A 22,068-nucleotide genomic window follows, 5' to 3' on the forward strand; every position below is an offset into this window, starting at 1 on the left:
TCAGAAATAATCAAACATGAGGTTCCCTGCTTAAAACATAATTACTTTCAAAAACCAGATATTTTCTGCAATTGACTCTATAACACAGAAGATTGGAATTGCATAAAAAAGTAAAAATGCAATAAGTTCAAAATATCTTGCTTAGCATTTAAATTACTCAAAGCAAATGAAAAAAACACATTAGCTGTAGATGCTGCAGATGCAGGCAGAAGAAAAAGAGAAAAGAAAATCTGCAAAAGACATCCATCAACAAAAAGCAAGTAAGGCTTTAAAAGCTGTGATGTCCATTTTCTTGGTATGAAAGCTTAAATGATCAGTAATACATTAGTCAGACCAGATGCCCCGCTGCAAAACATAAAGCAGCTTTCTTTCAGAGAAATCAGAAGCATAAATTTTACTTTCACTTTGATTTCATGGCTCTCAGCTGCATTCAGTCACATGTACAGATGTATGAGCCTCCTGTTTGCAGAGCACCTACCTCTATCATGCTCACAGGATGATGTCATAGTTCAGAGGGACCAGAAGAAGAAGAAGAAGAAACAACACTTGTGTGCTTGATTACCTTGCATCTCCTTTTTTTTTCTTCTCTCATATCTGAGAGTAAGATGGTTGTGCTTTCCTGCCCCAGGAAATACAAGTAGACCATGAAACGTCCCCGAAATCAGCAAACACATGGGCCTTACTATGTCTGAGTTGTAAAGAGCATGACAGTTCTGATACAATTCAAGACCACTGGTAAAGACTTCAAACAAAATCAACAGCCAAATATCTGTAACAACTGCAAAGTTGAAAAAGAAAAACTCTTAAAGGGCTCTGAGTTTAGCCCTCAAAGGAGTGAGTTGGGTCTGTCTGAATTTAGGACTACACAGTACTTAAACAGCCGACTGAGGAAAGAGAATACACTTTATAAGAGTTTGAGTTATTGCTTAAATTCAATCAACATTGAAACCATTAACCTCTGTTAGTATCACAACTTTGGAACTACTTTTGTATTGTACTATTGTATTATATTGTCTTAAAATGCTTTTGAAAGTACTGAACGCAGGTTAGACACAGTAAGATGTGCTTAGAAAGAAAATGAACAAGCATTTTGTCTATAGCAATGTCAGCTCAGAGTAAGTAAAGTACAACCAAGGAACCAGAAGAAATGTTGTACCATTTTAGTTTAACATAATCAAAATGATCATCACCAAATTAATGTACGAACTGACACCATAATCAAATTCAATATCACAACCATCATCACTATGATGTTTGTTGTCAGTACCAGTATAATAATCATCATCACAATCAGTCATCATATAAACATGAAACATCAAACTCAGTGTCTTTACACAGCATCATTAGTGTCACTATCTTCAATATCATCATCATCATCCTCATCACTATGTCAACATCTTTATCATTTTTACTTTTACCAATATCATTATTAAAGGTCCCATATTATGCTCCTTTTCTACAGTTTAATATGGATCATTGATGTCTCCATGAAATGGTAGTAACATGTTTTGGTCAAAAAAGACAATAAATCAAGCACAGCAGCATTGTTTCCAGGCTCTCATAGCCCCTCTGTTCAGAATGATCTGATTTAGTGGGCGTGACCTTCATATGTAAATGAGTCACTGCTGATACCGCCCCGCTCTTCCACGTCACTGAGAGCAGCGCTATGTAACTATGACTACCGAGCTCCAAGAGCACAATGTTTAAAAAACAGGGAAGCTCGTTTACAGGCTAAAACAACAGGCTAACCACTGCTAAAGTTAGCATCCTGAAGATAACACAGAGACAGGGGGGATACTGAGGAAAATCTCTTCCATCTGCTCCACAGCACACAGCATTTAAAATACTCACATTTCCAGGGTCCAAGGTTTGTTGGCGGATGGTTGGTAATGTGCCTGGATTCAGGACCAGTCTATGCTCCAGCCCTCTGTTGTACTGTCCAAAGTTGGAAAAGCAGTCGGCTGTGAAGTGACTAGCACACACATGCACAGTTTTACTGAGTGTAACTGGCACATTTCCTTGATGAATGAACTGTAGCTACTTAGTCAAGTCTTCTTCCGAGATGGGAAGCTTGTGCATGGAACTATGTGGCTGTTTACAGCCACAGTGGGCTGGGAGGGGGTTCGGGGGTATCTGCTCCGGTGGACCTATCAGGTCAGACTTGCTCCTGATTGGTCAAAAAAGGTAATCCCTGACGTTGGCAAATCCCCAGAATTCAAAAAGCTTGTTTGAGGTCAGGATTTTACATTCACAAGCACTACTAAGTACGGGTTTTGCCATTAAATATCACATTTTGTGGGCTGGGAGGAAAGCCAAAGACCCACAAATTTCATAATATGGGACTTAAACAAATACATCACATCAATATTATCATCTACCATTAACATCATCTTCATCAGTAGCATCATAAATATCAGTATCATCAAAATCATAATTATCATTTTCACCATCAATATCCTGAACATCATCATCATTTGTATGACCATTGTTATCTACCTCATAAGCATTATCATCATAATCATAAGTCTTGTTATTGTCATTATTGATAGTAACATCAACATCATCATCAATCTTCATGAAGACTTGCCCCTTATCAATAACTATTACTCTGCATCATTGTAGATTTACCCAAATTTATATCTATCTCTATAGTTTTAGTAATTCTATTGTTTACTGTTAAATTGTAGTCTACTCGGGTTTATTCATCTTATTTTATTTACCTCAAGTATATGTAGTGTATTGTTTTTTTCATTGTATGTGTTTTTCTGCACTGATTTTTTACTTTCACTTGCTGTAGGCTGCAACAAACAATCCCCCGGGGATCAATAAGGTCTTATCTTATCATCATTATCATTATCACCAAATGAACCAACCGTCACAATAGCTGCGTTTCCACCAAGCAGTACGGGTCGGTTCAGTACGGTTTGGGACGGTTTGGGACAGTTAAGTCTCATCCCGTTTGCGTTTCCACAGAAAACTGTGCCCTCTCGTGGTGGGCGGCGTGTAAGCCGCATGCCGGAAGCCACAGCTGGTAAACAATAGCGCGACGCCGTAGCAGCTTACCCCGCGATTAAATCCAACAAAGAAGAAAACGCGACACAGTAAACAAAGAGCACGGATGGAAGACATGCAGCATTTCGTCCTCTCTGTGATTTTCATGTAACTCTCTGTTACAAAGTGCAATCAAGCTTCGTTTCAGAGAAGTCTGTGAGCCGCCAGGAGAAATGCAGCCGCTGTCGGGGTGAGTGACGATTCTTTTGACCAATCAACCGTCTGCAGTGTGTTGCTCCACCTCCCGAGAGCGGATCGGTTCAGTCTGGCACCCATACGAAAGGGTCCCAAAAAAGTGGGACGGCTCGTCTCGGTTTTTAGGGATCCGTCCCGGGATGAGTCTGTGGAAACGCCGCTAAAAGCGCACCGTACCGAGACGAACCGACCCGGACTGCTTGGTGGAAACGCGGCTAATGACACTGTTGTGCAAAGCTGTATGTTCATTAACTGCATTATGAGGAGATTTGAACTTATTTTACCTTTTTCTAAAGCAAACAAAACTGACTGATTCAAACTAATTCATGTCTTTTTTGTGTGTGTTGCTGGTCACTGGCACATTTTTGCAGAGTGATTTACTCCTCAAAAGATAACTATGAAGAAAAAAACGAATTAAATTATAAAGCTGTGTAAGACAAAAAAATAACCTGGATAACATTGTTGATGTAACTAATCCATCTTGTAGTGTCAGGATCTAACTGAGCAGGTAGTCTAAACTTGTTGCTCTGTTGCAAATAGCCTTTTGCACAAAGATAGGTGGCCATTTAGAGTCTGTTTGTGGAGGGACCATAGACTGTAGGGGGGGACTCGGTTAGTTTCAGTGCTGTCATGCTTGCTTGTGACCAGCCTCTAAAGCTCAAAGTGGCAAAAGATAACAGCCCATATGAAAAGGTTGTCTCTCTGTTTTCGGTAATGTCTTATGCACTAAAAAAAATAAACTGCAATCCCAGTCTCTAAGAAATGTAATAATATTTTAATTTAACGCCAAATTCAATTTTCTGATATAGACTATGATATTACACCAAATCCAAAATGCACGGAGAGTATTTGAGAGGAACCTTCTCCTCTGCTAAATAAAATCTATGAATAAATGATTAACTCAGTTGCAAAGCTGGACTCCCCGCCGTGACGCTCTCTGTCAGTCATGTTGTTGATATGAGACTGCAGGCTTCCTCTGTCAGAACCATTTCTGCCAGATTCCTCTTCAGGGAGTTCAAATGATCACACACAGATGATCTTTAATGTGTCCTTGAATCTTAAACACATGATCTGCAATTTTTGTTTAATCTCAACTTATCTCTGGGCAGCAACACCACCTGAGGAGCAGGGCGTCTGCGAGCATCAGCCAAACACACCGTGGCCCCACTTCCTCTTTATTAGCAGCTAATTAGCGTGGTTAATCAGGCTGATAATGAGCCTGGGCGCCATGCCATTTCAATCTGACACCAGGCCAGGGTTCAGATCCACAGCGGGCGAGCTCACCGTGGGCACCTGAGATCTCCCTGAAGGTGAGTCTTCCAGGTCACAGGAGTAGAAGGCAGATGTCATGTGTGGGCATAAATCTTGAACCTGTGTGGCTGCAGTGATGATAAGAACAGTTCAGAGAGGTTCAGAAACTCTGTTATCAGTGTGAAGAGGACTTTAGGATCATGTTTCTCTTTATCACTGCAAGCTCTCCTGATTTTTCACCATGAGGAAAAAGAAATGGATGTTCACTGCAACACACATCCCTTTGACCCCTTCAGACACATATCATAACCCAAATCACCGCCTCATAACACAAACTACCCTGACATTTTTTCTTATCACACTGCTGTAATCGAAAACAATCCAGTGTTATCACCTCCCATCTGCCTCCCACTTCTCTCCTCTCCCCCCTCCTTCCATCCCTCCCTCTCTTTCTCTCTCTCGCTGCCTCACTCATTCCCCAAGCTGCACAGCGAGCTGGATAAACGTCTCCCTCAGCCCCGCAGCACACAGACTCATTTCTCCTCACACCAGCTCTGAGTGGATGCTCAGCAGGGGTGTGTGAGATATTAGCGCGCTGTGGGAGGGGGGGTAACTCCTCAGGGACTTCTACCATCCACATACAGAACCAAGGTAAGCCTGTGGATTTTTTCAGATTTCTGTTTGCTGAAAGTGAAGTTGAAACTGCAACCTTTGGGTTTTACACATGTCAGATTATCAGGAGGCCTGGGATAGATTTGTTAAAGTGCTTCGAAAAAGACATCCACTCACATTTTGACCTGTTCAGATGTTTTTCGACTTGTGCTGTCAACAGAAAGTGTGCGGATTGTTGTCCACCTGACCTGCATGTGTTTAATCCTTAATTTTGCGCAAGTTTAGAGAGGAACAGTGCTGGTCGGTGAACCCAGCAGCATGTAATCCTAATGTGCTCAAGACCTCAAAACATCCAGAACAGATTAGTCTTACGAGAAAAGTGTTTTTTGTTCAGTGGGCTGACCTGTTTGAATGTCTAAACTTTGTTCCATACATCATATAACATGTACACGTACACATCTCTCCATCTTCAACATGAGGTCATGGGAATATCAGTCAAAAGTCTCATTAAAAGTGCTGAGCATACTTAATCTAACACCAACTCAATCCAGGATTAGGAGCCTTACATGACATTACATGTGAGAAAAACAATTCGACCTGCACCCTAATAGTTTGTCAGCTTAAGCTTGAAGTTGCGTGAAGTTGGGAAAAAGGCTTTCAATGTGCGTCAGCTTTTTCCTCAAAATTAGGATTTTGTGAGCTGATTCCTGCTTGTACACTGAAGTTGTATTAAAAAAAGTGGCAGTTTTTATGAAAATATTCATTTTAGCTGGATGTATTCTGTCCTTGTCATCTTGTCTTGTTGGTATTGATAATCATTGTAATGTTTTAATGTATCATCTCAGCCAGATTTCTAGCTGTGTGGATGTATTATCTGCAGAGGCCTGCTGAGCCGCACTGAGATGCTGTTAGAAAGAGGCACATTTCCTCTGTCACTGCAGCTCCTTATTCTGTTGCTTCTTAGTTCATAAAAATGGAAATAGACTTCTGAGGCTGACTGCCACCTCACATCGAGATGTGTCTTTGGATTTTGTGTCTCAGGCTACATAAAAGCAGCTGACCGGTGCTGTCAAAATAAAAAACATTCAGAACAGATTTCAATGTGAAGTTACCACTCCAATCAAAATAAACGCCATTTATCAAATGATGTCTGGCTTGCCGCATGTGAAAAGTCTGTTTTCATTATCAGAAAATTAAATGAAATCAAATGTAATTTATCTTGTCTTTTTTTAAATTAATTCTGTTGCTGTTCATGTCACATAATTATACATTTCTCACTCTCTAAAATTGAAAACAGGATTTGGTGTAATTGGAATAAAGACATCTCAGAGTTTCTCCAACTGTGGGGAAAAAATCAAATATGCTTTACATTACTCTCAAATTTTTACAAATCTCTTTAAGACATGAAAAAGTGCTCAGATCTTTTTTTTAACAATGAAAAGAGAAAAAAAAGCCTGAATTCACTAAAAGGGTATCAGATTACCATGATGGAAAGAAATTTTAATTAAAAGCAAATGTTCAAGTCTGTGTAATGATACAACAACCAAGCCTCTAAGTTATCAAAGGCCCTGATTATCTGACATTCAACCAGAGTCTAGGATATTCGAAAGAGAAAAGGATATTAAGTGTTATTTGTAGTTTATAGAAATGAAAATGATCTTAAATTCAGCTCTTTCCCTTTCCTTGAATCAAGAGATGATGAAACAGAATCACAACACAACAATCTGCAGACATTTAAAGATGTTAATATTTTTTCCTTTTAGACGACTAATATCGTATTGACACAGCAGACTGCACATTATCGCACAGTTTCTCATAATGTGAGACCTGTCGTTAATACGGTTGAATAAGATTTGGCCTCAGAGCTGGTTCCTGTGCAGTCTGAAGCTCTAACAAGCCCCTGCCTGCTCTTCATCAACGTAGAGTCAGATATGTACCCGTGAGTATTCATCATGCAGGGCTAATGGGGCACAGCAGTGTGAGCCTCTGATTTACAGCGCAGGCCCTGTCAGACCTAATGATAGGGCATCGGGGCTAGTTATGGAGAAACAGGTGCTGCACAATGAGTGGATGCAAAGCAATGCTGCTGAAAGCCATGGGTGATTGTCGTTTTGTCCCCTGCACAAATGCTCATTTGCAATATTGTGTTCACACATACATAATTATTGTGCATAGAAATTAGTTTTCTGGAAGTACGGCCAGCGGACTGGTTTGTGTGTTTGTGTGTTTGTGTGTTTGTGTGTGTGTGTGTGTGTGTGTGTGTGTGTGTGTGTGTGTGTGTGTGTGTGTGTGTGTGTGTGTGTGTGTGTGTGTATGTATGTGTGTATTGGTCGGGTAGAAACTCCAACAAACAACAGTCAGTGAAGTAATTTTAAGGGTAAAAAATGTTCAAGTACAAATGTCACATCCAGTACACTCTCTGTCCAGGACTTCATCAACAACAGCAGATGGGGCTTAAATTTTGTCATAAATCAACTCGTTCACATAAAAAGAGGTACTTAATATTTTGGGAGCAATATCAGATGAGTCAAGCCCTGGAAAGTCATTGTAATCACAGTAAATGAATCATTTCAACAACCAAGTCATCACATGGTGTCAGGGCTGGATCATACATCAGGAAAAAAAAAAAAAAAAAAAAAAAAAAAATGTAGTGCGATGTTGAAATACAGTTAGAAAATCTCAACATCAGATACATTTTCTCCTTAGAAAGATTATGTGAACCAAATTACCCCTACAAATCAGGCAAAAAAATACTATGTTATATTGGGGTCACCCTTCGGCATGTTATTTTCACAGTTATCCTAACCTAAAATATACTTCTCACAACAAAAACACCTGAAACAGAAAAAGAAGGCCCTTCATCACTTGCTTTAAGCAAAGTGTTGTACCATTTCAGTCTACACAAATTAATGAATTAATTAGTGATATGAATTATATTTATGGGTATGGCTTTGTTATTGGAGCTCCCTGCCCCCTTCAAATGCCCACATGGACCACCAACATCTGAGGTGGCCAGAGCACACCTCTCCTCTTATTCATGTGCATTCATGACAAACCAGGGCAGGGAGAGCATCAGCAAAGACTTGAATATACAGGAAAGAGAGTGCATCAGTAATAACATACCATACTGGAAAAATCAGACTCAGCATAAAAAGCATTAAATATAATGACAATTTTGATTGTTTTGGCACAATCAGCTGAGATGTCAGCTGACTGGGGTAGGTGTTGAGAGCAGCATATAAACTGAAGGCCAATTTTGAATTTTAGGCCTGCCTGGGCTAATGCTATGTTCAGTTTGGGATCTTGAGAAGGGCAAAGAGATTCAAATATTCAAAGAAAGAGAAGATGGATGGACTTTATTTGTTAATTTTTTATCCCTTTTAACATCTCATTAATTCATTCATTCATTTTCTACCACTTATTCTGCTCAGGGCTGCGGGTGGCTGGAGCCTATCCCAGCTATCTTAGGGTGAGCGGCGGGGTACCTCCTGGACTGGTCAAGTAAATCCTGGAGCTGACAAGCAGAGACAGACAGCCTTTCATGCACACTCACACACTCACACTTAAGGGCAATTTGGAATCACCAGTTAACCTGATACACACACCGTTGTGACCATTGTGCCTCTGTGCAGCCCTAATCCTCTCATCTGACAATGCAAATTATCGTGACACCACTAGTTAGGGATTAAACGCCACTTTGATTTTTGATTTTGCTTGCAGTGGACTGAAATCTATTTTTTTTTTATTAACATTTAAAAGCTGCAACTGGATCTCCCAATTTATTCTCGTTATAAAATACTTTCAAATCAGGATTAATAAAAAGTTATAGATTACTCAGGAGGAACTTGTTTTAAACTACTTTAAATCAACATTTGTAAAAGTGAGGAAGAGGCGACTCAGGCCACTTTTATGGATGCAGCTCATATGCTATCATGGATATGAAGGCTATAAAAATGAAAAACATAGTTTATGACTTCAGAAAAGTACAGCATGCAGTGACAGACTGTGCTCACACAACAAGACACGCAGTTCCACAACTCCTGTCAGTGAAGTTGTAGGTGTTCAGCAGCTGAAACTCACTCACTGCAGGTCAGCTGGCAGGGTTTACCGATGGATCACTGCACAGCCCACACATACACATACACACACATAAATACGCACACTGGTAGCTCCCTGCCTGGACCATCCCACACTCATACGGTGTCTTTCCCACAGAGCCAGCAGTCAGGAGGAATATGGGCAAATCCGAAAGCCAAATGGATATCATGGAGAAATCGAGTAAACCTGGGAAGCGTCGTTGGACTGTTGCAGAGATCGGTCTGTCTGTGCTGCTGATGCTGGTCAGCTGCGCCTTGGCTGGGCTTGTGGTCCTCTACACGTCAGTTGTGAAAGGTAACGTCTCTGTCACCGCAGAAAAATCTAGAAATTACAGATGGCAGCAGTAATGACAAGTGTCTCTCTGCTTGGTTTTTGTGTGACGGCAAGCTGAAATAGTCAAAGGGGAAGATCCTGACCCTGGAGAAGCTTTCAGAGAAGTTCATGAAAAACTAGTACATCAGGTTAATATAATCCAGAGAATTAAAAAGAGCCTGGCTTTTAGGTGTATGGGCCTAACGTTTATGAAAGAAGTGCATCTTAAGGCTTTTTATTTCTTGACATTTGTGGACCTGAAAACCACCATGAATACAACATCATCATAAAAATTCTGAATAAAATCTTCTTTAATGTGTCATTTGTGTCATTAATTCTTACTTCTTTCATTCCCCTCAGAACAATACACCAGGACGAGTGTGACAAAGAGTCCAACAAGTGAAGGTGAGCGTTGGTTGTTCTAATCCTATAAACTGAACTCTGGATACACTGTGGTATAAGTGGGTTGGCATGTGTCATATTGGAGGCTGCATTTCTGATAGTCACCCTGTAATACTGTAATTCCCTGTACTGCCTCATCAGCAGAGCCACACAAAAGTGAGCAGAGTCACTGCTGACATAGACATTGCTTGCCTCTCCCTCACACACAGACTGTGCCATGGATAAAAGCTTTTTGGAACAGAGTCTATAAGTCCCCAAAAACGTCACACTTATCAAAGTGTGGGTATAAATTATTTAAAAAAAAACATCTCATAATGACTTTTACAGGCCAGCTGTTTCGTGCCAGTCCACCAGAAGTGTGCACAACTGCAGACTGCGTCACTGCCGGTGAGAGGAACCACATTTCTTTCTTCTCCTTTTGTTTGCAAAATCAACCCCATAGCCGTGCAAAAAAGAAGCTGACACCTCTCTTCTCCTCTTGTCCCTCTGAAACCTTAAAGCTGCTCGGCTCCTTCAGAACATGGACAAGTCTGTAAAGCCTTGTGACAACTTCTACCAGTACGCCTGCGGGGGTTGGCTGGAGCGCCATGTCATCCCAGAGACGAGTTCCCGTCATAGCGTCTTTGACATTCTGAGGGACAAACTGGAGATTGTCCTCAAAGGTCAGCTCAGAGTTCATTGTTCAGTGGGTGGCAGAAATCGGAGCTGTGTGTGGGGTTTCATTCAAAAAGGAAATGTCTGTTTGTTGCAGGTGTTCTTGAGACGGAGAGAGAACATGACAGGGACGCCATCAGGAAGGCCAAAATCCTGTACAGCTCCTGCATGAATGATAGTAAGGACTTCTGAATGCAACAGGGTCAAAGTTGTATCTTTCACTTTTCTTTTCTTTAATAATGACACAAAACTACCTGATGATTGTTTTTCAGTGTCGGGGAAGACCTTCCTTTTCCCTACTTTTTCTTCTTCTGTGGTTGTTTCCATTCATTGAACCCCCTCTTTTGATTCCACTGGGGTGAAAGAGTATCTTCAAACAGAATCCCAGAGTTACTGCATCACTCATCCTCTGTCAACTAAACACAGAAGCTCTTCGATACATTTACCGAATAAATAAAAAGTGCTGTCCTTTTTAGAGCAATGTTATCTGTTAGCACAGCTGATGATATGATGAAGACTATGACTGGAGCTTTCATAATCAGCTGATCTTCCTCGGTCTCACAGATTGAAAATTTGTGTGTATGTTGGTCTGTTTCCTAACTACACATACCAATGTACAGCCCCAACCCACTTACAATAACTCAAGATTTTACATCTAGACTCTACTTTTTAACATGATCCAGGATCTTTTTGGGGTAAATAATGCTCAGTGCTATCGTCAACTTTTGCTAACATGTGGGAGTTACAATTTCCATTTTCCAAAACTTTTCTGCTTGGGAGTGAAAATTGAAGATTCATTCTAGTTTTTGAAGTGTTTTTGACAAGTTGATTATTTATTTTACTAAGCTTTTGTATTTCACCTGCAGGTCTCATTGAACAGCGTGACTCCCAGCCCCTCCTGAAGCTCATCAACAGTATCGGAGACTGGCCTGTAGCATCAGAAGACTGGAACACCACGTCGGGTAGAAAGACCTCTGAACTCCAGCTCTAAGCTCTGATTATGTTTACACTTTGTTCTGAACAACATGCACATGCACCACATCCACGCACACAATCCTACTCATAAACATGCGCTCACTCAAAGCTTGTGTGGTTGTATTTGTTGTCAAGTGAAATGCTGAGTACGAGCTTTGCAGGGTTGAGGAGCCGGCTGAGGCTCTTCAGTCAGGTGGGGTGTTTGGGAGCGTGATGAGTGGGCAGAGGAGCAGGGCCTCACTCAGGACTGCGCAGGAGGAGGCTTTAAATAGTCTACTCTGCTCTTCCCAAAGCTCCTGGCTCTTGCCACTTCAATTACATGTAATCATGGATGGTGGCTCAAACTAAATTGACCAAACAGAGCTGCATCTGCACTCACAGGTTTACAAAGAGAGTCGTACTTAAGGGCAGAACAGAGGGAGAGATGGGACTGTTTTTTTTCCTGTCACATTAAAAAGCTCTTTACGGCTTGAGTGTGTTTAAATTAAGGACCAGTGTTTTCCTCTCGTTACAGAGGAAGCTTGGAGCCTGGAGGACACCCTGGCAATCCTCACTGGTCGCTTCCACAAGAAGGTTCTACTGGATATGTATGTTTGGACAGACGACCGGGACTCTCGGCGCCATATCATTTATGTGAGATAGCAGTTAATAACAGCACTAATAAAAAAAATGCAGACATAATTGATATATCAGAAATTTACAGTTTTGGGGGTTTATTGTTATCTTTGGATTTCAATCCTATGACCAGACGAGGAGCAACTGAGTTCACCTTTCCCCTCAAATTACAATACCTTATTTGATATATACTATGTTGAAGCCCATTGGTTTTAATCGAAAATAATAATCTATAAATAAAAATAATTTGTAAGAGGTAGCAGTTTTTAAGTCAGAACTCAAACATGATTATGTATATTTGTGTTGGACAATATATTATCTGACATGTTCTTCTCACGATCTGTTCAGATTGACCAACCTGGCCTTGGAATGCCATCCAGAGATTATTACTTCAATGATGGAAATTACAAAAAGGTGAGATTAGTTCAGATTTCATTCACCAAAAAAACGAAAATGTTATGGTGCAGATCAATTTATGTTTTAAGGTTTGGAATACCTCTCTTCATTGAAACCTGCTCTCTCACAGTACAACTAAGGTGGATGAGATTTTGTTTTTTGTAAAAATAATGTGAAAACACAGGAGTGAAATCACCGCTGCATCAGAACTTGATATGAAACAAGTCATTTAAAAAGAGAAGAAACTTTGTGGCAGGTTTTCTGTTACCAACTTCCTTTTCACAAGTTCAACTATAAATACATTTACCTCAATTGTCCTGACACAACCTTTAATCTGTTTTAAAAACAAGTTTTACAGCCTGCGATTGCATCACAGGTTCGGGAGGCCTACCTTCATTTCATGGTTTCTATCGCAAAGATAACCCGAGAGGACAGGAACTTGACTCAGGATGACGACCATGTGTGGGAGGAAATGATGCAAGTGCTGGATCTGGAGACAGACATCGCCAACGTGAGTGTCAACCACAGCAGGGAATAAAACTATGAGAAAAGAGTTAAAGAAAATGGATAACGACAAGATGAAAAATGAGCACCTCTTCTCTGCTCCCACCAAATAACAAAATGTGAAAACATCTGGCATAAATCCAATCTTTCAACCTGTTTTTTTGTTTGTCTGTCAAGAGCATGACAAATGAGACTTTGCTGACGTAAGGAGAGTGAAATGTTAATATTTATATTACTAAGTATCAGTTTATAGAAAACTTTTCCTTCCTGTTTCTGAATAGGCCACATCACCAGCAGAGGAGCGCCAAGATGTCACTGTCCTCTACAACAAGATGACTTTAGTGGAGCTGCAGAGCACTTTCAGCTTCAATGTAGGTGTTATTCAACTCTTTCCCTTTCATTTTACATCAGATTCTCCCTGATTCAAAAAATATTCAACAGTCAGGTAAAAGAAACCAAAAACTGTCTTACTTATTTGAATACATTAAAAAGATGAGGTGCCTTTGAGCATGGGAGTCAAGATTTCTTAACTTGGTGGAGAAATGCAGGGGACAGTAATGTAAATAAAAGATGTTGGTTATCAAACATTAAAGTATAAGTTCGGTTTATACAGCTTTTACATTGTTTATAGAATGAAGTAGAACAAAATACTCACCCAGAAGGTTTTCCTGATCCAAGCAGTGCTTTGGGAGATATTTAGATCCAAAATCGTGTAGAGGACGTCCGTATAATGGGATCCATCGGGGCATAGACAGCGCCGCTCCTAAAACTGCATTAATCGTCCAAAAACTCATGTTTTTCACCAATATTCCATCATGGTCCGCTCCGGGTTAGTCCTCTGCTGCAGTCTGTGCCACTCTGGACAGCGCTGTGTGACTGTAATGACCTCTGAACTGATGAAGACTTTGTTTACGTTTGCCCCTCCACGCATGTGCAGTACTCTGGAGAGCTGACTCCACTTCCTCCTTTCTTTGAGGGGCAAGCAAAAACAAAGTCTTCGTCAGTCCAGAGGTCATTACAGCCACACAGCCCTGTCTAGAGTAACACAGACTGCAGCAGAGGACTAACCCGGAGCGGACCATGATGGAATATTGGTGAAAAACATGAGTTTTTGGACGATTAATGCAGTTTTAGGAGCGGCGCTGTCTATGCCCCGATGGATCCCATTATACGGACGTCCTCTGCACGATTTTGGATCTAAATATCTCCCGAAGCACTGCTTGGATCAGGAAAGCCTTCTGGGTAAATATTTTGTTCTACTTCATTCTATAAACAATGTAAAAGCTGTATAAACCGAACTTATCCTTTAAGAAAAGAAAAAAAAATCTGATACAAGGAAAGCCTATGGAAACCAGCAGTTTCATTATTTTTTATAACCTTAATCCAAAGTTGTTGAGAGCAGACAGACATAAAATAGAACCTACATTTTCATCTTGGATCCATTTGGACTTCTTAGTTGATGAAAATAAAATAGATGTACAATAATAATATGCTTAAGTTAAACAGAACAGTCTCTCTTTGTACTGTAAATTTGAAGCTAACCAGTTAATGCAGCACATAGAAAAAGCTTTTTTTGCACATATTTAAGCCAACAGCCAACTTAACGTCTATAAGTTACTCCATTTTATGTGTGGATTTGAGCTAGTAGGCTGCTGGGTCTAGCCAGCTCTTGATCAAGCGGCATTAACCTATTTACAGCCTGGCTCAGAAAACGTCTCCTGTGTGAATCGCTAATTTTACTCAGCACCCGTTTTTTCTAACTCGGTAGTTCAGGGGATATTGAGTTCGCGGGCTCACCCAATCAGAGGCACAGCTCAGGTCACGTGACTGACAGGCGCCCAATAGCTGTACGCGAAGCCTTTGCCACTTCTAATATTGCTACGATAGCCGAGGTGCGTCACTTTCCGTTTCAGAAACAGACCGGTGCGTCTATGTTTTATACAGTTATTGCTCTTGATATGAAATTAGATACGTTTTTATTTCATTCAGTATAAAACAAATGGCTTAACGCTGTAAAGCCATAATAACGAAAAACAGCTCTGGCTTGCAGCTCACAGCTTTAGAGGTTCACGTTTGCCATATGCCTGCTTAACCTATGTCTATCTCTGGTTGAAGGGAAAACAATACTTTCAAAACTGTAGAGCTATCGCTTTGTATTCTTGTAACTTAATTTGGGTTCAATCCAGCGAAATGATCAGGGGATATCCAATTTTTTTCAACCAAAATTGCAATTGTGATTTAATATTGCACTTGAAAAATGAATGGAGTAAATGGAGCACGTCTTATTTCAGCTATGTCTGTTGTTTTCATACAGGTCCCTGTTTTGTGGTAAGAAAATGTGCTTAATAAACATCTGCTGTACTCAGAAAGTAGACATGAACACCAGTTGACCCAGTCCCCTGTTAGCAAATAAAAACCAAAAGTCTTCAACAATAATGACAAACCTAAAAAAAATGTTTTTCAGGGTTTTAACTGGACCCGCTTTCTCCAAGGTGTGCTGTCTACTGTGTCCATTGAGTTGCAGCTTGAGGAGGAAGTGGTGGTTTACAGCTCTCCCTACCTTGAGAAAATGAACGATGTTCTCTCCAGACACAGTGTGAGGTCAGATTAAGAGTTGTATTCAAAATATTATGAATCTCAAAGAACTGCTTGAGCTCGTTGGAGTAAAACAACTTATGTTTGTAGAACTATGCAGAACTACCTCACCTGGCAGCTCATCATCGACAGAATTAACAGCCTGAGTCGCCGCTTCAAAGATGCCAGAGCTCGTTACAGGAAGGTATCACAAGCACAACACAACCAAGGAGCACACATTAAGACAAGCCTGTTCAAGAACTCAATGACTGTTTGCTTCTATATGGTATCAGACTCTCTATGGGACCACTGTGGAGGATGCTTGGTGGAGGGAGTGTGTCCGTTATGTCCAGAGCAGCATGGAGAATGCAGTGGGTGCTCTGTATGTGAGAGAGACCTTCGCAGGAGAGAGCAAACAGATGGTGAGTCCTTTCTGAGATGGTTGCTGACTAGAAAAAAACAAACAGTATGTACTGTACATTATGAGAAACAAATGATATGCCATAAGTAAACTCTGGAAGCTCTGGGCCCACAATGATGAAAGATTGTGTTCACACTGTTGACAGGTCAGTAATCTAATCAGTAAGATCCAGCAGGCTTATGTGGAAACTCTGGAGGAGTTAAACTGGATGGATGCTCCCTCAAAGGAGAAGGCACGGGAGAAGGTAAAGTACACAGCTAAGAACAGAAAGTGAGTGATTGTTTCCTCCACTTGTTACGATAATGATCCTGCTTCTCCTGCAGGCCATGGCAATCAAGGAACACATCGGCTACCCAGATCACATCCTACAGGACGACAACCAGAAGCTTGACCAGGAGTATGCTCACGTAAGCAACAACAAATCTGTTTCCAGGTGGACACAGTGACTGATGCTCTTGTGGCTAATTTGACCTGTTTCTACTTACAGCTCAATTTTAGTGAAGAGCACTATTTTGAGAACATCCTGGAGAACCTGAGGTCAGAGGCACAGAAGAGTCTGAAGAAGCTCAGAGAGCCAGTCGACCCTGACCTGTAAGCTCTTCACACACCTATAATTACAAGCTTTGCTCTCTAATTAAACCTCTCAGGTGGTCACATTGTTTCAAGTGTTTGAGGTAAAACACAAATACAGACAGCAACAGGGACCTTTCATTTAAAAAAAGTAGATAACAATGAAATTATTTACATTATGACCCTGTTTGATAACGCTATAACCACGTCAAACACTGTGACAGTCCAATGTTGAAATGGAGCTTTGATTGTCTTGTTTAAAATGTATTAGGCTGAATGTGAATTTATTTTGCCCCGTAAAGAAGTTCCACAACAAAATTAAACAATGAAAGTAAGATTTTTTTTTCTTCAAGCAAAAAAAAAAAAAAGATAGTTTTTGTGTTCTTTTTCCGTTACCCATTTACCAATCACTTCTCAGGTGGATCATCGGTGCTGCTGTGGTAAACGCATTCTACTCACCAAACCGAAACCAGATAGGTGAGAGCTTAATGAAAAAAATAAAATGAGGCCATGGTTGCCCTGTTGCAAATAAAAGGGGTTTCCAATGTATAAAAGCTTTAATATCTCACTCAGACCCTGTTTGTCTGTTTCAGTGTTTCCTGCAGGAATCCTGCAGCCGCCTTTCTTCAGTAAACAACAGCACCATGCCCTCAACTTTGGAGGAATAGGGATGGTTATTGGTCATGAGATCACTCATGGATTTGATGATAACGGTGAGACATGAACACCTCATGGTGAAAATGTTGATAAGCCTGATCTGATAAGTGCAGTTTTGTGTCTTGGAATAAAAGGTTTATCTTTACTTTGGTTTCACCGCCAGCTGTTAACAGATTACATGCATCATCATCACTTTAAGCATCATGTGTTTTTCGCAGGGCGTAATTTCGACAAGGATGGTAACATGCTAAACTGGTGGAGTAATTACTCTGCAGAGCATTTTAAAGAGCAGTCACAGTGCATGGTGCAACAATACGGCAACTTCAACTGGAAGCTAGCAGGTGGACAAAACGTAAGTAAAACAGGGACGTATATGTAATGACATGATTTTATTTTCTCTCGACTCAAACCAGTGACAATATAAACTATGTTTTAGCCCCCACATACATGAGTGTTTTCATGCCATTGTGTGTGTTTATGTAAATGCTTTGGTGCAGGTCAGTGGTATCAGCACTCTGGGAGAGAACATAGCGGATAATGGCGGGGTTCGTCAAGCATATAAGGTGAGATGTTGCTATATTAAAGCAGCAGTGGCTTAGTCAAAATTCTTATAATAAAGTTGGTGCTGTTGAAGAAAAAACTGTTTTAAATGTGTGTTTGTGTGGATACAGGCCTATTTAAAGTGGGTGGAGACCCAGGGTGAAGAGCCTCGTCTACCCGGTCTAGATATGGATTACAAGCAACTTTTCTTTCTCAACTTTGCTCAAGTAAGGAACAAAAAAGAAAAGGAGGGAAAACTTGACTTCTAGGCATCCTATTAAAGTAGATAGAGGCGGTTTCTCAAGAGCCAAATCACAGGAGGGACAAAGAGAATGGGTCAAGGGGTTAGATGCTGAAGCAATCCCAGAACAAATCAGTGTTCAGCAATACACAAAGGGAACAAGATGAGCTGCCAAAGCAAAGAGTGTGTCAGTGCCAGGGAACTCACAGAATAAGCAGAAAACTGTAAGCCACAGAATTACAAGTCAAAACCCATGAGCTTTTCAAGAGCAGACCTCACTGAGGTGGTCAGGTTTAGAAGTTGCCAATTGTTGCATAAAAGAAAACTTTTGAAACTCTTGTAATTTAATAAATAGTAGATACATGCTGAGTAAAAACAAAACAAAAAAGAGTTTATTGAGTGCAGTTTGAGTTAATGTCTGCTGTTTGTCTTGTTTGCTGCGTTTAAGACCAAGTCATCAACTGATGTTTTTTCTTATCATTGCAGGTGTGGTGTGGTGCTTATCGGCCTGAGTACGCCAGCCAATCGATCAAGACTGACTCACATAGTCCCTTAGAATACAGGTAAGGAGCTCAATTTGCTAAGGGGGAGACAGAGGGGGAGGTTAATTGACCGGATTAGTGTGTCCAGGCTTGCTCGCAATTCTTCTTCAAGCCTTATATTCTGAGCACAAGAGCTAAAAGTTTCATCAGCTTGAGATTACAAAGCTTGTTACGAGTTTGTCTTTTGATCTCCAGTAAACAATGATGGTGACTCTCTAGATAACAAAAAAGCCATACACACTACATGAGACAGTTTTAATGAAATCAACTGAACATTTCAACACAACACTGTCTGAGCAGTTTGGCAGAGAACAGGCAGATTTTTCATTGGCACAAGACACATACTCATCATCCCAGAAATACAAAAGTACTGGGCTTTCCATTTGCCCAGAGGTATTGTTAAAACAAAACAAAAATAGTCCACCAAACATGAACTGCCTTACTTTTTCTTTTACGTTAACTTAAATACTGCTTCAATCTGCCTGTTAATGTTTTCCTTCTATCTTTAGGGTGCTTGGATCTCTCCAGAACTTTGAAGCATTCTCAGAAGCGTTTCAGTGCCAAAAAGGGAGTCCAATGAACCCCGAGCAGAAGTGTCGTGTCTGGTAGAAAGTTTAACCCTACATGTATTTATTTTTGATGAGGACAGTTCAAACTCAAATTTGTTCTTGTTAAACCCACAGAGACGTTATACTCATTACATTGTATATGGATATTATATATTTCAATGGATAGCATTCTGGATCACACCTGAAAGCATGTAGAATATGATATAAAAAAAGAAACTGCTTGGATATTTTCTCAAGTCGACAGTGTTGTCTCTGAATGAGTGTGTCACCAACAACACATAAGAGACGGGTACAAAGACATGGAAACATTACGTTTGGCACTGAGTTTACCGAATGTTTTTGAGACATGGTGCCACTTCAAAGGAACAAAGGTTAAAAAAAATCAAACTTTGACAAGAGGGTAGAGAACAATTGTGGGCTTTGCTGAGGTAATGCTTCATAGAATTAGTCACACTCTATGAGTTTTGCTTGTTCACTGTTACATTAAACAAATTATCTAAAGACTTTAAGACTGTTAAATCTTTGCAGCTTTAACCTGAAATTAACATTCTGCTGGAGCTGCTGCTTTCATTGTTTTTACAGAGTAGATATTTAAATTTACAAAGCTGTTTAATACTTTTTTGGAGAATCCATTTTTTCTAAGTTCCTTTGTCAGGTCCTGTAAATGATTGTTGCTGGAACTCACTGCAGAACTGTATATTTATGTCATGACTGCTGTAAAAAAAGAAAACATGTCCCAGATGTTTTTGCAAATAATGGCGGCCTGCTGCTTAGTAGCTTGTGTGAATACACCTGTTAGTTATAGAGTGATGTGATAATAATAAAAAACTATCACTTTATTGCATTATTGGCTAGTGCCAGGTTTAGATGCAAGTTTTACAGTCTGTACGGCTGTGTTGTGTTTAAATTTTGCTCTTTCTAATACATTTTAACATAAGTGAGGCTCTGTAGTCTTCAAATGAGCCATTCAAACACCTTAAATAAGTCATTTGTAAGTAGTACCTTGACAACACAAAATTATATCTTCACTTTTTGCTCGTATTGTGTATGCAGGTCTACATTTAACCTGAACGCTGATTGATTTGAGGAGGAACTGTCAATGCAAACACTCAGTGATTCCAGGACATTGGCTTCTAGGCGTAGCCAATTACACCCCAAGGAGGTCTAGAGAAGAAACCTCCTCGGATAACATGACATGTGGACGAGCAGCTGATGAATCAGCTTGCCCTCTGATCTTGCATTGATCAGTGTTGTGCAAGATGAAAGGATGAAGCGCAGTGAGCTCAAGCGTGGTGACCGCTAGTGACCAAAACCATGAGGCTGCAGGCAGAAAAAAGCTGAAGAATGGGGCTTGGGTTATTACAGAGACAGCCAGGGCCAGGACTGTTATTTTCTACCTTCATTAACAACTAATGACAGATGAATCAAAGAAAAGGAGATGGAGGTAGTCACTGCAAGAGGCCACGGTTTCTGTGCTGAATAGAGCTTTTATTTAGCTGGGGAAAAAACAGCCTGTTTTGAATTTTTGCTTTTCACTGGTCAAATTTAGGATGCCTTGGTAGACTAAACATGACTTTTTGACCTGAATGTGTTTTTTTTTAAGCTTTACTCCCTCATTTTGTCTCCTAGTCTTCACATATTGGCACACACTGTTGCTTAAAGAATGTAAGTGTTGATAATGTGTTGAATTTCAAGCTTGACATCTCTGGAATGACACTTTCTGGAAGAGCTGGATGAAATATTGTCAGCTCTTTTATTTCAGTCCCCGTAGTGTACTTTACAGCTTGCAGATGGTTACATTAACTTAGCATGGAGTGAGTAAAAATAATCTCCAAAAAAGCAAACAAAGCAAAACAAAAAAAGCTTTCTGGTCTTTCTAGAGCCAAAATGTATTTCCTTTATATATTTTTTACAAAAAAAAGTGCACAATAGAATCTGGCATATGGGCTGGAAAGGATCTGCCAGACCTCCCAGTTCAGTTTTGGTTCCAAAGGGGAACAGATCACTCTGCTCCTCCATGTTGAAACATACCTGAGAAACAAAATCTATAACCCAGAGGTAAATGGAAAGGCTGGGTAGCTTTAAAGGCCCTAATTTCCATTCTGCCTGTATAGTTTAAACTTTTATTTTGTTTCTTACAAAAAGGTAAAAAGCTTGGCTTGCTGTTTTCATTTTTTTGCAGGTATTATGTTAAGCTGAGCTAACTGTTCTCTGGCTTTGTGGTAACCCGAAAGGGTGAAACAAACCTCTGGTCTAACATTTCCTCCCAGAAAAGTGAGCAATGATAATTCTTTAAATGTCAAAGTCTTTTTTGAATAACCGAGTTAGATTTATCATCCCTGGTCTAAAGAAATGCTGGAGGGAAAATCATAAGCTATGATGCAACATGGGGCTGTTGCTTGATGGAAGACTGTTTATTTGTTGTTTAATCAATATTAAAAATACATTACAATTTGAGTGAACACAAAGAGATACACAAATACAAAGTTTATTGTGGTAACTTGATGTTTCATACTGCAGTATGAATATAAAGAATCGTTTATAGATAAAGAGAGAGCTATTATTTCTTGCCTTAGTTCTAGCTTCACAATGGGTGAAACTGTGTGAAATTAAAAAGCCAAGAAACAAACATTTTTTGTATTACAGACATGTTTATCTGTGCACCCATCAGATGATTTTATTTATCTACATACAAATATGATTAAATATTGTTGCTTTGCAAGAATTAAGATGTTTAAGATGTTTTATGAATGTTCCTGCTGCTATGTAATTATCTAGATGCCATTAAAGTGACTGTCTCTACTGGTTCGTTCTCAAGTCCTTCTTTAAATGTACTTATCAACCGCATGATACTTGGGGGGTCTTTTTAAGGGGGTTAAGGCTCATCTT

At 40.1% G+C, this 22,068-nt stretch overlaps 1 protein-coding gene across 1 annotated transcript; it reads left to right on the forward strand.

Annotated features, from left to right (window-relative positions):
• The first annotated feature begins 4,969 nt into the window (after positions 1 to 4,969).
• Positions 4,970 to 21,888, forward strand: mmel1 (membrane metallo-endopeptidase-like 1). The gene is made up of 24 exons (XM_074673225.1): positions 4,970 to 5,148; positions 9,325 to 9,501; positions 9,880 to 9,924; positions 10,249 to 10,308; positions 10,422 to 10,583; positions 10,673 to 10,753; positions 11,442 to 11,537; positions 12,065 to 12,183; positions 12,514 to 12,579; positions 12,938 to 13,072; positions 13,347 to 13,436; positions 15,530 to 15,666; positions 15,751 to 15,844; positions 15,933 to 16,061; positions 16,206 to 16,304; positions 16,384 to 16,467; positions 16,548 to 16,651; positions 17,049 to 17,107; positions 17,224 to 17,343; positions 17,506 to 17,639; positions 17,785 to 17,850; positions 17,959 to 18,054; positions 18,555 to 18,631; positions 19,120 to 21,888. Exons 2-24 carry the CDS (start codon positions 9,345 to 9,347, stop codon positions 19,217 to 19,219), a joined length of 2,310 nt encoding a protein of 769 aa, XP_074529326.1. The 5' UTR covers positions 4,970 to 5,148; positions 9,325 to 9,344; the 3' UTR covers positions 19,220 to 21,888.
• The last annotated feature ends 180 nt before the right edge of the window (positions 21,889 to 22,068 follow it).

Source organism: Halichoeres trimaculatus, unplaced genomic scaffold (genome assembly GCF_033239565.1).
Source record: "Halichoeres trimaculatus isolate MK-OKI-2021-1 unplaced genomic scaffold, fHalTri1.1 fHalTri1_scaffold_1, whole genome shotgun sequence".
In the NCBI taxonomy this organism is placed as follows: domain Eukaryota; kingdom Metazoa; phylum Chordata; class Actinopteri; order Labriformes; family Labridae; genus Halichoeres; species Halichoeres trimaculatus.

Coding starts and splice junctions, on each gene's coding strand:
- mmel1 (XM_074673225.1), top strand. CDS start 9,345: ATGGGCAAATCCGAAAGCCAAATGGATATCATGGAGAAATCGAGTAAA. Junction 9,502..9,879: donor CTACACGTCAGTTGTGAAAG/GTAACGTCTCTG, acceptor CATTCCCCTCAG/AACAATACACCAGGACGAGT. Junction 16,652..17,048: donor GAGCCAGTCGACCCTGACCT/GTAAGCTCTTCA, acceptor ATCACTTCTCAG/GTGGATCATCGGTGCTGCTG.